Source organism: Homalodisca vitripennis, chromosome 1, assembly GCF_021130785.1.
Source record: "Homalodisca vitripennis isolate AUS2020 chromosome 1, UT_GWSS_2.1, whole genome shotgun sequence".
NCBI classification, from domain to species: domain Eukaryota; kingdom Metazoa; phylum Arthropoda; class Insecta; order Hemiptera; family Cicadellidae; genus Homalodisca; species Homalodisca vitripennis.
In genome coordinates this window covers 187,845,968-187,862,239 of record NC_060207.1, presented here as the reverse complement: position 1 = coordinate 187,862,239, position 16,272 = coordinate 187,845,968, and the positions used below count along the sequence as shown (strand labels likewise).

At 35.2% G+C, this 16,272-nt stretch overlaps 1 protein-coding gene across 2 annotated transcripts in view; it reads right to left on the bottom strand.

Annotated features, from left to right (window-relative positions):
• Positions 1–16,272, bottom strand: part of LOC124352926 — a 30,729-nt gene that overhangs the window by 4,834 nt on the left and 9,623 nt on the right. For both annotated transcript variants that reach the window (XR_006921551.1, XM_046802657.1), the window contains exons 3-11: positions 9,895–10,132; positions 8,213–8,313; positions 7,877–7,986; positions 7,475–7,755; positions 7,085–7,263; positions 4,845–5,000; positions 4,176–4,276; positions 2,497–2,722; positions 1,476–1,585 (exon numbers count right to left, since the gene is read on the bottom strand). Coding sequence is in view for 1 of the 2 variants with exons in the window: in XM_046802657.1 (XP_046658613.1) it covers positions 1,476–1,585; positions 2,497–2,722; positions 4,176–4,276; positions 4,845–5,000; positions 7,085–7,263; positions 7,475–7,755; positions 7,877–7,986; positions 8,213–8,313; positions 9,895–10,132 (1,502 nt within the window). In the remaining variant the exon portion in view is untranslated. The remainder of the gene's footprint in view (positions 1–1,475; positions 1,586–2,496; positions 2,723–4,175; positions 4,277–4,844; positions 5,001–7,084; positions 7,264–7,474; positions 7,756–7,876; positions 7,987–8,212; positions 8,314–9,894; positions 10,133–16,272) is intronic.

The following is a 16,272-nucleotide window of genomic DNA, read 5'->3' as shown; positions in this document are numbered from 1 at the left end:
TAATTTCTTGTTTTAAGGGTACATAATGTCAAAAAGTAAAACTTTATTTCCTTATCAAAAAATATAAAAGTTTTCTGCATATACTAGAACATAAATCATTTACTGAAAAAAGGTTTTACCTCTGTGCATTAAAAATCCACAAGTAAAGCAAACAAATTACTTTTATCTTATGCAGTTTTTCAGTGAAAATGGTGAATAACACAATTTTGCTTAGTTTTTTGTTTGTAGTGTCTACAGTAACAAATTAAATCAAAATAGTAATTAAAGTAGTAAGTTTACTTGTTATATAACAAAACATAGGCTTAGCACTAACACATGTCCTCCAGAACAGGAAGTAGCTCTATACAGATGATTCAAATTTAAAAATATCAGGAAAAGGTGTACACCATGTGGAGTTTTTATCAAAAATAGAACTAACAACCATATTACATTACTTAACTGAACAAAACTTCACATTAACCATTGAGAAAACTTATTTTATTTCATTTAGAACAATACGAAACAATATATCAGATACTACAAACATAACACTTGATAGTAAACATATTGAAATTCAAAGTAATAGACACTTTCTTGGTTTATACATAAATCTACATTTAACTTGGAATGATCAAGTTTGCAAGATATTATCTCAAATTTATTCAGGGATCTACGCTCTATATAGAATGTAATTTTTCTGCAATGTTCAAACATTGAAAACAATGTATTAACCAAATGCAACAAACATACATAAAAACTACTATCATATTTTACTAGTTTTGTACAGCAGAATATGGTATTCCGTTGTTATGACAATCAGTTTCAGATTGATAAACATGAAGCCAAGAATTTACGAAAAGAGCGGATCTGTTGTTTGTCTTATTCACTCACATTCTTTTGTCTGTATGATTCGAGTAGTAAACAAGATAAGAATACTTAAACAACAAAACAAAGCTATAAGAATTATAAACTGATCAATCAGGTATGAAAGATTTAAAGAATATGGAAATTCTGACAGTTTATGGACAATATATCTATGATACAGTTTTATATGTAAAGAAAAATTAAGTAGAAGCTTTAATAAGAAATAAAAAGAATAAATAAAAAATAAGTCACATTATACCAACACACCATAATCTAGAGTTCTACACAATGTTGGCTACATATAAAGAAGCAAAATATAGAGGAAACAACATCAACAAATTTAAGAATAGATTAAGTTTAAGATTTAGCAAAGTATTATATTCAATTCACAAGTTTTAAAACAAGTATCTACCTAGTTTTAAGAACACATCGTAATTAGAAATTAAAAATAAAACTATTCATTGTACACTGGTGTGCATTTTGTTTGAATAAAGCTATCTGAAATTGAAATATATAGTTAAACTTCAAATTAATGATGCTTGTAGGATAAATTATAATTATTATAATAATTCATTTTTTATCATTCAATTTTTAATTTATTACTATAAGTTTACTAAATTTATAATGTTTACCTGGGATTATAGCTGTTGACTCGAGCCCGCAATATATTTGGACCAATCAGACTGCTCAGCTGATTGAGACACTGACTAGCTGCACTAGACGTCAGAGCATTCTCACTCTCCTGCAAAAACATGCTACTTCTGTTAGCAGTATTTCAAAATACTTTAGAGAATTATTACTCTGTGTGTTAATACCATCTGAAAAGGCAAAATCTTTGCACAGAATTTAACAAAGAGTCTGATGGCTCTGACTAGGTCTGGTTTCTATGTATTTTTTTTTTTAATATTTAGAATCTTATTAGTAATATAACGTCATTCAAATACTATTTACAGTCTTAACACTGAACACAAAAAATGTAAATGATAAGAATGTTTTTGCTTAAAATTATGACCTTACTATGTATGTATATTATAACTGTGTACTGAATGTTACAAAATATTTAGGTGATTATCAAACTGTCAAGATGTACATAGATATAATATAAGGCAGAGATATTACATAAATAATTCTCTATAAGAATAAAGAAAACCAAAATGAGCACACCTACATGAAAATTAAACTATTCAATGAGTTGTCTAAAAGTGCATGGGAAGTTAATACTAATAGGTTTAAAATTATTCTAAGCAAATGGCTGAAAGGTAAGTGTTTTTACAGCATTGATGAGTATCTGGTCTGTGATATTAGGAACTCAAGATTTTAATTAGTATTTATTATTTTGTTATTTGTGTATTTGTTGATTTTTTGTTTTAATCTTGTTATGATGTTGTTGTTGGTTGTTTTGGTTAGATAATTGTTGTTGTACTGTACTGAATCAATGATATTAGATGTATCAGTATGAATAGTTTTTAATATACAATAATTGATTGTAAGAATTTGACCATGTCTATTGCACCATTGTTGCCTAATGACAATTAAGATCTGAATCTGAATCACTCGTTGATAGTTTACATAACCTCACAAATGTGACAATCGTGTGACCAACGTTACACTCAATCTGTTATGTATTATCTGTATGTTTTCCGGCAAACTTACAATACTCCTAAAGACAGGGTCGAGGAAGAGATCCAGGTACGCCTTGAACGCACGAACACCGAGATGTTTGGCGAGCGACGGCAGCTGTTTGCAGACGGTCTCTAGCAATACAACATGCTGCGGGTAGTGTTGATACTGGCAGGCATTGGCGAGCAGCGGCAGTAGCTTTAATACCTCCTTGCTGGCCTCAGGGATAGAGCTCAGCTCTCCAAGCAGGTACACACAACTATACACATTAAACACATGAGACTAGAATAACTGATTGGCACTCTCATAATTATTTGTACAATGCCTTGTTTGTGCAATCAACAACGCATTATTTTATGTCTATTCAATTACAGTAGAGTCCCGTTAATCCGACCTAATTGGGACCCGAGCCCTATTCGGATTATGTGATTGTTCGGATTAGCCAGAATTACAGAAAAATACGGTTTTAAAACTTGAGATGGGTCTATTTTGTTATAGAATTATCAACATTGTTTATTAAAACATGTTTTCTGACTGTTGCATTGTATTTCTTGACAAATAAACGTGTTTGCGAATACTAAGCACATTTACCGTTTTTAGTGTGAGAGTTCTATTGTTAAGCAATGTGAGCGTACTGGATATTGTACGGGTCCACGCGTTCAATAGTTGTACGAAACTACGCGTCATCCAATAGACTCTTCAATGCGACAGAAGACAATAACTGAATTTAAGTCTTTTAACAATTAATATTGTACTCAATAATAATATCAGTACTGTACGTCCAATTTTTGTTTGATTTCACTTCTTAATAAAGTAATTTAACTCATACTTAACCTATAAGTTTTCAATTTGGTACTGTATTTAACTTCATTATTTATGTACTGTACCGTACACAATTTGTCTTAATAAAATATTGTATGTCTATTTAATTAAAGTTTTCTTTGTTTATGTACGAAATGATGCACCCATTTTCATTTTTTATGTAATTAGTTCCTATAACTGTTCATTATCGTTATAAATAATTCCTCCTGGACCTGTTCGGATTAACCGACGTTCGGATTACACGTGTTCGGATTAGCGGGACACTGTACATGATTGGATTCAAGTCTAATACTTCTGGCATCAAGCTTAGCTAACTGCACTGTCAGACAAATCATGGTCCAGAGCATATGGAAATTCGGTGGCCAAATTGATTTTTGTAAAAATCTTTTTTCTCCTGATACTGAAAATCAAATTTTAAATATTCAATATGATTTGTGTGAGTTATGAACACGTTTAAGTATTAATTTTATGCACACTTTTAGATGGCTGGTTTTGAATTTTTAAGTAACATTTTAAGATCATGTTAATGGAGTAGTGTTTTAAAATGTAACAACTATAAAAATACTTTCTACGTCACATTAACGGTACAAACAAACAATCATCTTATTAAAATACAAACCAAGTCATTCACTTGGAGTATCTAAATATATGTAGTAATTTTGTTATGATTTGTTTGTTTGCAGTTCTGTGTACAGGCTACTTTTATTCTACTTTGCCATAGCAAAAGTGGCAATGGTTTTTTTTTGTGCTACTGAATGTAATTTTAAATAATGGTGTCACTTGATGTGGTCATGCAGAATCCATAAAACAGGCCACTTTTAGGTAAACATATTCCATTTCTGGAAAAAAGGATGTTGCTACTAAAAGTTTAGCTAATAAAGTGTTCATACCCATCAGCTTTCTCCCAAGGCTGGGACGGCCTGTTGAACTTGTGGTTAGAACAACCTCCACCTCTCCCCATTTTCGGAGCTAGAGAGCCACAGGAATACATCTGGAAACCGTCAATAGATGTTACACATGTTCGTTATAAGACAAACCGTCAATAGATGTTACACATGTTTGTTATAAAACAAACCGTCAATAGATGTTATACATGTTTGTTAGAAGACAAACCGTCAATAGATGTTACACATGTTCGTTATAAGACAAACCGTCAATAGATGTTACACATGTTCGTTATAAGACAAACCGTCAATAGATGTTATACATGTTTGTTAGAAGACCAACAGTTAATATATATTATACATGTTCTTTTAAGACAAACCGTCAATAGATGTTACACATGTTTGTTATAAAACAAACCATCAATAGATGTTATACATGTTTGTTAGAAGACAAACAGTCAATAGATGTTACACATGTTCGTTATAAGACAAACCGTCAATAGATGTTACACATGTTCGTTATAAGACAAACCGTCAATAGATGTTACACATGTTTGTTAGAAGACCAACAGTTAATAGATATTACACATGTTCGTTATAAGACAAACATTCAATAGATGTTATACATGTTCGTTATAAGACAATATACATGCCCCAGAGTCATCTGATAGTAACCTGCTGGTCAGTGTGAAGCTCCATGTCATTGTCACGTTGTCGCTTGATGACACCAAATCTGGCTTGGCCCTCACAACTGTCCTGAGTGTACTTGTCCGTCTCAGCCAGTTGGTCTTTTACAGCTCCCAGGTATGTTTTTGCCTGCTCAAGGACAATCTGTGGACACAAATCACATTATCAATCAATCATGCTTTATTCACAATGGTACAGTTCATATGTTGAATAATGTATACAACAATCCTTGTCAGAAATATTTAAACCATTACAAATATGTATATTTTTAAATATATTCTAAAATATTATTACTAAAATTAAATTATTTTTAAACTAAGCATAACTTATATGAGTTTGTTCTAGACTTCTAAAAATCTGTTTAATTTTAGCTCAGTAAAATTAAATGTCATATGTTATATATAAATCAATATACATAAAATAAATTTGTTTCAAAACTTGTATTACACAGGAGAGCCATTTTTCTAATAGCATGTAATTTTGAATTTATTTTACTCAGAACAAACTTCCGTTGTTTCCATCTATGTTCTTATCAATTTTCAGTCCTAAAATTCAAATTTGTTTTCCTATAATTAAATCTAAAAATTTTTTTTAAGTTGTTGCAAGCTGGTCAACTTAGTTGAAGATATGATTTCTACTTCTTCCTGAAATCTCCAAATACTTTTAAGTTGGAGTTGTCTGCATACAAACATGACTTGCTGTTTAAACTATATATTAGTTTATTTATATTTTTCAAATATAATAATAATAATATAAGAGGTCTAAGATTAAAGCATTGCAGTGCCTCTCATATGCTTTGTTTTAAGTCAGACTTATATTTTACTACTGATTTATTAAACTGCAGTTTACCCTTGAGGTATGATTTAGCCTTTAGAAAGTCATTGACGTGAGGTAAAAATAATGGAGTGGTTGACTAGCGATCTCCTCTATTGTTCTGTGAAGGTTACACAACACGTTTTACAATTTGAAATAACAATTAGTTCTACTTTTTCAATCTCTTCCAATCTCTACTTTTTTAAATTTATTCCAATTCAAAACTATTTTATATTGCACTTCAATTAATTTAAATCACAGCACCACTGAATTTGATTACGCATTAGGAATTGTATGATTTCAATCGGCCTATTATCTCTTCAAATATTAAATCACAATTAATAAATTCAGTTTAATTTACTAACTTGAGTGATAAATTCAATCACACTTTATTATCACATCAAACAGAGCTCTTGTAAAGTGTTGTAAGATTGTGCAATCAAGGACCAGATTTTCTATTGCATAGCTATTTCTCTACTGACTCATAATATTCCTCTTCTCTCTCTACAGCACTTTTTGCCTCTTTTGACCAATCAGAGTTGATATTAATTCATATGGAGATGTTTTTCACTTCAGAGAAGACGTGAAATCCTCCAGTACGGTATGAAAAAAATATGTTGTGGATAACATTTTCCGAAATATTTCATTTTTATCTAATTCATGTGCTTTTAAACATTCAATTAATTTAAATGGTTTGAGTTTAAATTATTGTTACTCTGTTTTACTAAAATATGTCTTTATATTCTAATTTATTATAACACAAACTGTTACAATGGAATGGTTGTGCCATAGGCCAGCCGTGAAATCTTGTAATCAGCTTGCTTCCTCTGCTTGTTCTTAAATCCCTTGATAGATGATTAAAGAATTTAACACCCTTGTATGCTGGTTTTTTCTCATACTGAGCAATTAAAATAAGCATATTTCATTAGAAACAAAATAACTTGAGAGGTTAAAAATACAATTTTAGTAAATAAACACAAGTATTTTTAGCAATTACAATTAAATTTGTCCATCAAGGTCATTTTCAGGAATATTGAGGCACCAATGGGTTAATAAAAACTTACGCTGTATTTCAGAGATTTATTTATTGTATCTTTGTTAAAAAGGTGATGACTATGATAGTTATTAGTATAAATGGAACAATGAACCATTCTTCACGTTACCAGCTGAAGTATTTAATCTTCTAAAACTCCTGATAACAATGTAATGATTTAGTAATGTAAAACTCATAAATTTTACACAATCTATTGCATAGCAGATATGGTTTCATCATGAATCAACTGACAGTCTATTACACTTTACAGTAATTGAAGACATGCAATTTTAAATTATTTGGGTTATGATTTCATGCATACATGTTTTACTAAACCGGAGTCCAAAAGTAAATATTTATATCCAAAGATTTTAGTTCTGACCTGTAGAGCAGGATGGCCATAAGCTCGCACAACATTGCCAAGGGATGCCGCAGCCCCTTGCCTCACAGAAGAGATGGGATCTCCTAAGTTGGCGAAGAACAGAGGGTACAGAGCCTCCATGGAGTGAGTAGACTCCTCACTGAAGCACAGGATAAAGTGACCACAGGCCAAGCACGCGGCTATAACAATCCAAATTCAAAATATAATCCTGGAGGCAAGATATGAGATTTAACTACTTTGTGATTTGTATATGTTTGATCGAATCACAGTTAAAAACACTGGCTCTTTCAACATCATAAAAACAGGAATTTTATTCAAATGATTTACTTATAATCAGCGTGCTGAGAAACTAAGCCAACAAAATTACTTGAAGCATTTAACAATCCTTACCATCACGCACAGGCCAGCTATCATCTTGGAAGCAAGTAAGCAATGTATCCAATAGTACTTGAACGAAGGGCCTGACTGCAGATTGGTCTATCTTAGATGCGAGCTCCGCTATACATGCACACGCTGCTTCACGCACAGCGTGGTTATCCGACTGCGTAGCTGTAGTATAGTACGTGACCGTGGGAGCAATATAACGCTGCACCATGCTACGTCCGTGGCTGCCCATCACCTGTCGCCAAGTTTCCTGTGAGTAAATTCGCACCCCCTCTGCAATATAATACCTGCCAAACATACACAGAATAAGATGGAAAGCTATGAAATAGTTGCATGTACTCAACAACAATTCAGCTTCAGTACAAGTGTTGTAGCTTTAATGTATACTTTTTAATATTAGAACCTTACCTGTTTAGACACATTTGTGGTAACAGTTGTGGATAAAACGTTTCTCTGGCTTGCGAGGAGGGGAGAGCCAACAGGAAATGACGTGTTGCATCTGACGCAGCAAGCCGAACCTACCAATTAACAAGTTAATGATGATTTAAATGTAATAATCTTTTTTAATGTGGACTATATTTCAATTTATGGGATGTGACTCAAATTGTCATATTTATAATAGGCTGCTTTAAAAGACATGTTCAACCATTGGCACAGACTAATGTCCTTATTTCGTTATGACATTTATAGGGTGAAAATACTTTGTTTAAAAACCAATAATAGTATTTTTAAAACGATACTGACCTGACTCCAATTATCAGCCAGACCCAGAGCTAAGTGTTGGCTGAACTCATGTCCAAACACGAAAATTGGGTTTGTATCACACATTGTGTCAAGTTCTTTACCTGCAAATGGTTCAAAAATAATTAATAGAAAATTGTTATTTCTGGCACAAAAATAAGTCTTTGTCAGTATCACAGCAATCATAGTCACTAGTTGTTAAACCCTCTTGATGACTGACAGCATAGACATTCATTCATTACTCCAGGAATTCAATTAATTTTAATAATAATTATTTTTTTTATTATTAATTTTCTCTATGTCCTCTTGTGAACTGATAAAGACGGCATCAGTAAACTTTCCCCTATTATTACGCGAAAACCGTTTAAGTTATAAACACATAACTTGCCAGTTGAACCCTCTACTGTTGCTTGGTTATTATGCAGGCTAGTTATTTATGATTGATTGTTATGTTTTGAATGTGCAATCCTCATTCAAGTGATATGCATGAATTATTGGATGATGACAATATTAGTTCTGATGATGAAAGTGACAAATCAGCAAATGACGATATTTCTTTTGTCAGATTTGTTGTCGGGTAGTCTAGATGACTATGAATCGGTGGAATGCGAGTTGGGTTGTAAACAAATTGTGACAATGACAACAAAAACATCATTATCTGATATTCTTCGTGTCCCAAAAATTCATCAAACACCAATATGGATAAGCATAGTCATGCGAAAACTACAAGGAGTAAAACTTAGAAAAAAAGAATTATTAATACACATTTTTCTATCTATGCACAAATAAAATAAAAAACAAAACTCTGGTAAGTGCATAATATTATTATCTGAAATTTTCCTCTGGTTTCTAACAACAAAAAACGATACATAACACTTAATATATATTAAGTATGCTGCACAAAGACTATAACCAGTGTATTATTCTGGGAGTTTCTTATTATTAGTCGGAGGGTTAAAATACTTTATTAGCTTATAAAGAATAGTTAATACATTTCAAAATAATAAACATAACGATAGTTTATTAAGGGTCCTGTTGTTAAGTCATTTGAAAATAACAGAGCTAGAATGTGTGAAATATTATAAATACAAGTAGTTAAAAGTTCAATTGATTAACACAATACCATTTAAAGTCATAATATTGTATTTAGTGTTAAACAAATACTATTTGTGATATCTGACTATATAATATTTGCAATGTAGGCCTACAGTTAGAGTAGGTTTTAGTTTATTATTTAGAATACTCTTTGAATATCAGTTGAAATAGTTCAGGGCATTCCTATACCAAATCAATAAACTGGTGAACTGATCCAGTGACCTTTGGACCTATTGTCCGATATAACGGCCGTCTCTCATTGGTGAACTCATCACATGGTCTCTGTCTTAATCCATCCAGGAGCTTCCTTTGGACGCCTGAGCAGTTAGTTGTACCATTGGAGTCGATCTGAGCATCACATGCTCCGGTCACGTTCGCTCACAAAGGCCTAACCCTTTGTTCTCTTTTGTAGTAGGAGTCTTGATCTCATCTTGGGTCTTGATACCCCTTTTCTAAAGTAGTGTCGTCTTGAATCTCGTCTCATGAAGATTTTTATTGCAATTGCGCTCCCAATACAATACATTTTGGTCCTCTGAATCAGGATCTCTTCGTTTTAATCTTTATTGCAATCTCTCAAACTAAACACTAACCTTTTTCTGTGTTTCCACACTTGACTAATGCAGAAAACACGTAGAAGCCTGTCTCCCGCACAAAACGGTTGGTGTGCATAGTTGTGCGGAACAACAAGTTGAGGAGTTCCTGATTCACATAGGGCTGAAAACTTGTGCCACAACCCAACACCATGGCTTGCAGACATTTCAAGCTTGTTTCTAGATTCTTCCATCCCGCTGTGTCATGGAATATCTGAGCTGCATCTGCACTGTTTCTCTAAAACCAAACCATAAAAAATAAGCATTCAAATTAGTTGTGTACAAGATGTCATATTGCCTATAGTGAAAGCCAAAAATTGCATCGGAAGTTTGTTTTAAATATTGTTTAAGCAAATCAATCCTGAAGAATTAAAAAAATATTTGTTGAGGTTTACGTGTATGATGATCTGAAAAATGTTGAAAAAAACCTACCAGTCCCATTTATCGAGTGTTGAGAGTACTGTAGTAGTGATTAATCAGAGAGAGAGATATCCAGGAAAATCCGGCTTCAAGTTAAAGCTCATATTTCTTTATTCAATACTGACTATATGACATGAATATTTATATTGTCCAAGTATCAAAATAAGTGTTGAAACAGATTATTATTGATTCTGTATTCAATTTTTTATTCTTCATGGGGTTGAGCAAGAACCTCAAACTAGTAATATAATAAATCATTTTAATCTTCAGCAACTTAGTGACAGTACACAATCACACAAATATAACAAAAAAATAATCATAACCGATGCCCAAGTACATTAACTCCAAATTAATTAAATTTAATATGCCAATAAGACAACCCCTTAAAACAGACAAACCTAACCAACCACCATAATATTTATTTCCTTATTAACTTGCAAAACATAAAGATCATTAAAAATACTCAACTGACTCAGCGAATAGCTGAACATGAAAGACATTAAGGAAATTGTAGTATGAAGCAAAAATTCAGGAACTGGAACTCAGACACATGAATAGCTTTAATTCAAAGAAACTCCACTCTAATCGATACTCTAAATGAAAGTTGAGCAGCAACTGGCTAACGATCTAGATAGGCCTCCAGAATGATAAATTTATGCAACTGTTTTGTGGAACTTGATCAAGAAATAAATTTTGAAAACAATTATTTCAAAACTTATGAAAAAGAAATTAAGCAGCTACGAGGAATAATAAGCAAATTAAAAAAAACTGAATTGACCAATGGAATCCCCAAGACATATACAGAGTCAACAACACAAAATAAACAACTCACATGTGACACGTCGGAATAACCATTACAGCTCAGAGTCCCTCTCCGTACTCATCCTACTAGGATTAGCTGAGCTGAGGAGGTTTTATTCGTGGTCAAAGACTCCTTATCGAGCAGTCTATGAAAGCATTGCACGATAAATTCAATTTAGGAAACCGAAAAACACAGCCAGAAAGTAAACCACCATCACCAACTGTGAAACGGTTAACCTCACCCTTTCTCACACCACAACTCTCGCAAAAATAAATCATTCACTAGGAGGAACTATTTTAGTGTTTCAATTCAAATGGCCAAGAGCAAGTCTCAGCATGATGACATGAAAAATATAAATTACCCTGAAGCTCATAATTGACTCCAGTCATCACTTCGATCTCGATAAAATAAAATCACCAATGATTAACTCCGGAGCAGACACCATTTGTCCGACAGGCTCCGTCGAGCTTTCCAGCATCTGACAGCGTCCCCAAAGAAAGGATGCCGACTTCCAACCACCGATAACAGCAAAGGCTCCTTCAACCCCAGGAAGAATCTTGAGGATTTCTTAAAATGCCTACATACATTCGAATAAGGTCGGAAATTCTGTGGAACAAGAGAAGAAAGAATCTCAAATAAGGAAGTATACTTCCCCCAATGGAAATGAAACATACCAGACTCCCGGTAGAAACTCAATCAACCTGCAGGCTCACTCTCATGCAACAAGGAAAAACTCTTTTTTAGGAATGATTCAGAGGAAGAAGGTCAAAAGAGAGGCCAGCACAAGGAAGCAGAATCTTCATAAAACTCAGCTCTGAAAAAATTTTATAATTTTCCACCAAAATGTCGGACCGCACTCGGAAATAAGATCGATCGGCTTAGTCACTGTCTGAATCAGGTTACTTCTAACATAGTAATCATAACCGAGCATGGCCTTCGATCAGTCTAAGATTATCACCACACATCTGGTAAACTACAAACCTCGTCGCATTCTACTGTAGGGAACATCACTTTAAAAAGGAGGGGTGGGGTCGCTATTTACATACACAAAATCCTTTGGCACATATAAAGTTGAGGAGCGGGGATTGAAATGAAGAGAGGCATTGCTTGGAACTCGTTGTGAGATGGCCAGTATTTAAAAATAGCTCTTAATGGAGGGAAACATCTTTACCTGCTTGGCATCTTATAGGACCTCCTGGAAGTGTTCTGGAAGAAGCCTTGACTCGAATCTCAACTGCCTTGGAAATGTTCTCCGAGCAACAACACCCCTATATGCATGGTTGGCGATCTGAATGTTGACAGTCTCAACACAGTCTAAAGAAAAGGAAAATTCGAGCCCTTAATAATATTCTTGCCTCCTTCGACATGCATAGAGCCAACCTGCCACACACAAGAGTCACCAGTACCTCTGAATCAATCCATTGATGTCGTCCTGCAGCAATTTAAATCCAAGAAACTTCAGTATCAAGGTTATTTCATGAGCACATATCCGACCACAGTGGCCAGCTATGCAAACTCTCGACATACCTGCTAAACACTAAAACTGAACCAATTCCTCACTCGCAGACAAGTATGTGACCAAAACCTGTCACAATTAAAGGCACTTCTTGCTGAGGAATCCTGGGGTTAATGTCTACCAGACAGCTGATGTCCAGTGAATCTCTTTCAAACCTTGTCTCGAACTCTCAAACATTGGCACTAGAACGCATCCATAATCCTCTACAAAAAAATCACGATCTCCAAACGCCCAAGGACTAAGGTCATTTCTCAGTATGTATCCAGATGTGGATGTACTAAAGGCCAGTTTCCTCCAAGCCCAGAAACAGATTTCTGCTTACTGGAAAGAGAGTGCTGGGCCAGGAACCTACGATTTCTGCTAATTACTGGAAGAGGCAAGTGAAGGTGATCCTACGAATCTTCCAAAACTTAAATCCTCAAGGCTAATCGGAGAAGAAATCCTGGAAAAGGTTGATCTGCTGAATCTTCCAAATTAATCACCTGGAAGGCTATCTGGAGAGCATTGGTTAAAGTCGTGAAAGAATGGTGCATGTCTCACTGAATATCTCCAAGCTGGAGACCAAATCCATACTTCTGGAGAAGCTGATTGTCAAATTCTCGAAAGCTAAAGGTAGTTGCATTGTGCTGAACCCCAAAATCACCTGTTGAAGGTCTGAATGCATTTCGAATAAGTCGTTGAGGACCCCAAAAATGCGTTGCGGACCTGTTTGTCAATGTAGTATTTCAGTCTGTGAAGCTGGAAAAGAAAGATTAAAGCCAACACTTTCACAGAGAACCAATACCCCTTCACAGAGAAATCTAACCTACCTACAGCTCCTCCAACAGCTCCTAACTACGGGATTCGGAATTAGGGATTGGTCTCGTTTGGATTGGTCTGGTTTCCATCCAGCAACCTACTGATGAGGTTCGAGGTTCGTATGCATTAAGAAGTTTAGTTTAAAACCAACTCCATCAACCTGGACCGGCGTGGATGACATATCCTCCAGGCTCCTGAAGTTTTGTGAAGGGGAAACTCTGTCCTCATAGCTGATATTATTAACAAATCCTTGGCTTCAGGCAATCTTCTCCATGGCAGCCATGAAGATCGCTAAGGTTTATCCTCTTCATAAAAAAGGAAAAACTGATAGGATGGGGAATTACAGGACCAATATCATTGGTCCCCACTTTTTCCAAGGTACTAGAAAAGTGATTTTTGGCTCGCCTCCTAAAAGTTATATCTACACCAGAACAACCTTCTGCCCAAACCCCCCCCCCCCCCCAACGGGAGCCCTAAAACAAAAAAAAAACGAAACACCAACACGGCTTTATTACCTGGTAGATCCACCATCACCGCAGTTGAAGATATACGTAGAGCACATCCTTGACAGTTCTTAGAAGCGGGGGAATCCCGGTCTGGGGCGCGCAGCCTTCCTGGATCTCAGCCAAGGCATTTGATTGCCTTCTTGACCATCAGCTTATCTTAGAAAAACTTCGAACTTTTGGTATAGTTGGATCAGCACTCGCCTGGTTTGGATCCTACCTCTATGACAGGCAAGCAGCTAGTTGAGATCAAAACATAACTGTTATGGGAACCACTAGTGTTAGTGAGATCGGGAGTTGTTGGGTGTTTCTAGAGGACAAGGTCGGGCGGTTCTAGTGCCCAGGGGTCTGTGTTGGCGCCTGGTCCCTATTTTTTTGCACCCACCCAACTTTTTTTCAGCAGACCTCCACCAAATACATGGACACCTACAGCCACACTGTCATGTTTGCAGATGACTCGGTGCTCTTGACCAGCAACAGAGAGAACTGGAGCCTCTGGAGATCAGCAACTTTTATCTCTGTCAGTAAAGCCATGGAATACTGCGCCAAGAATGAACCTGGTTTTCAATGAAAACAATACTCAAACAGGTATTATTTTGGCAAATTTAAAAATGACATCACCTGTACCTCCAGGGCTCATTTCAGGTTACTGAGTCGAACCAAACACCTCGGAATTAAATCCTGGATCAAGAACTATGTTGGGGGCGCCCACATCGGACTACCTCTGCCAAAGGCTCAGCTCTTCCATCTTGCCCTGAGAAGATTCAACAGTGTTGGAACAGTTGATGCAACGACGGGCAGCATATCATGCACTTGTTGAGTCCCAACTGAGGTACGGGGGATAATTTTTGGGGAAATTGGTTCAAAGGAAAACACCCAGCGAGTTTTTGTTCTTCAAAAGCGTGCTGTTAGAGTTCTTGGGGGCCTTCAGAGGGAAGATTAGTTGCGAGGAGATGTCTTCAGAAACTCTCCCAAATCCTTCCATTAGCTGCCATTTACCATCTGCGAGGTTGTTGCCTTTTTGACTACCCTCAACTTACCAAGAAATTCAAATGTGGCATCAACACAACACCCGAAAAAACCGTGATAATTTCAATCTCCCTGTACACCGAAACCTCCAGATTTTCTAAGAAGCCGTCATATGCTGGATCCAGAACTTTTTAACCTCCTTCCAGTGGACTTAAAATGCAGGAACCCGAAGTAGAGACATCAAAGAGAAGACTTCAGAAGTGGATGCTTGTGGACCGCTGTGTATAGCATTGAGGAGTTTGTAGGCCCGCTGTGATAGAAGGCCAACAAGCTGAAGACATCAAACTCAAAAACTGTTTTAAAGATGTGACTTGAGAATTTTAAAATAATGTATCTTGTGACACCATTTCTAAGCTCAAGCTTAATGTAATAAAGTTTTCTCTCTCTCTCTCTCTCTCTCTCTCTCTCTCTCTCTTCTCTCTCTCTCTCTCTCTCTCTCTCTCTCTCTCTCTCTCTCTCTCTCTCTCTTACAAGAATGTAAACTTAAAACATCATTCCAGATTTCATATGACGAAATCCTCCAATGCATTTTTACCAAGGACATACACTAATGGCCATAAGTTTTTTTTCATGTCTCGTTACCTGCCCTCGCATATACATAACGGTCAAGCACTGTACTCTATAGGATCTTTAAAAAAAATTTTGCTTACCTATTACAACTCAATGTGACACTGAAATGATTGTGTGTGGGCAACAATAACATTCCTTCTTGTGTGTTCATGTACAATTGCCAACAATATATCCACATCTACTATAACTGACAGAATCGTAACTCTGACTATCATGTAAGCACTACAATACTATTTTTAACAATGGCCTTATCGGTAAGGAAAAGAGATTAAAGCTATGGTAACAAATGTTAAGCACAAGTGTGGCTGTTCTTTGATGGTGACTGTGAAGTGGTTCTGTCCCTGAAAAAATTTTCGGTCATTCGGTGGCTGGGAAGTAACTCTTAAATATCATTTACCTACAAATATAACGTTGGTGTGGGAAGAACTTCTGAGCTCTCTCTTCATCTAATTAAGTATTGCAAATGTTTACATACTTTAACAGGGTTTCCAAAATCTAAGGTTGTGAAAATTCCAAATACTGGCTCATTGATTAAGTTTTCAATAATTAATCATAAGCTATTAATGTTTGGTTCTATGATTCATTTATAAAAAAAATATTTTTTTAAAGATTCTTCAGAATTTATTTATGGAAAAATAAAAATGACCAATCAATCTGTGCTATATTAGCCTATTTGAAACAAGTGTCAAATACATATTTCATTCAAATAAATATTCCCAAATAATACATAATCTATTATT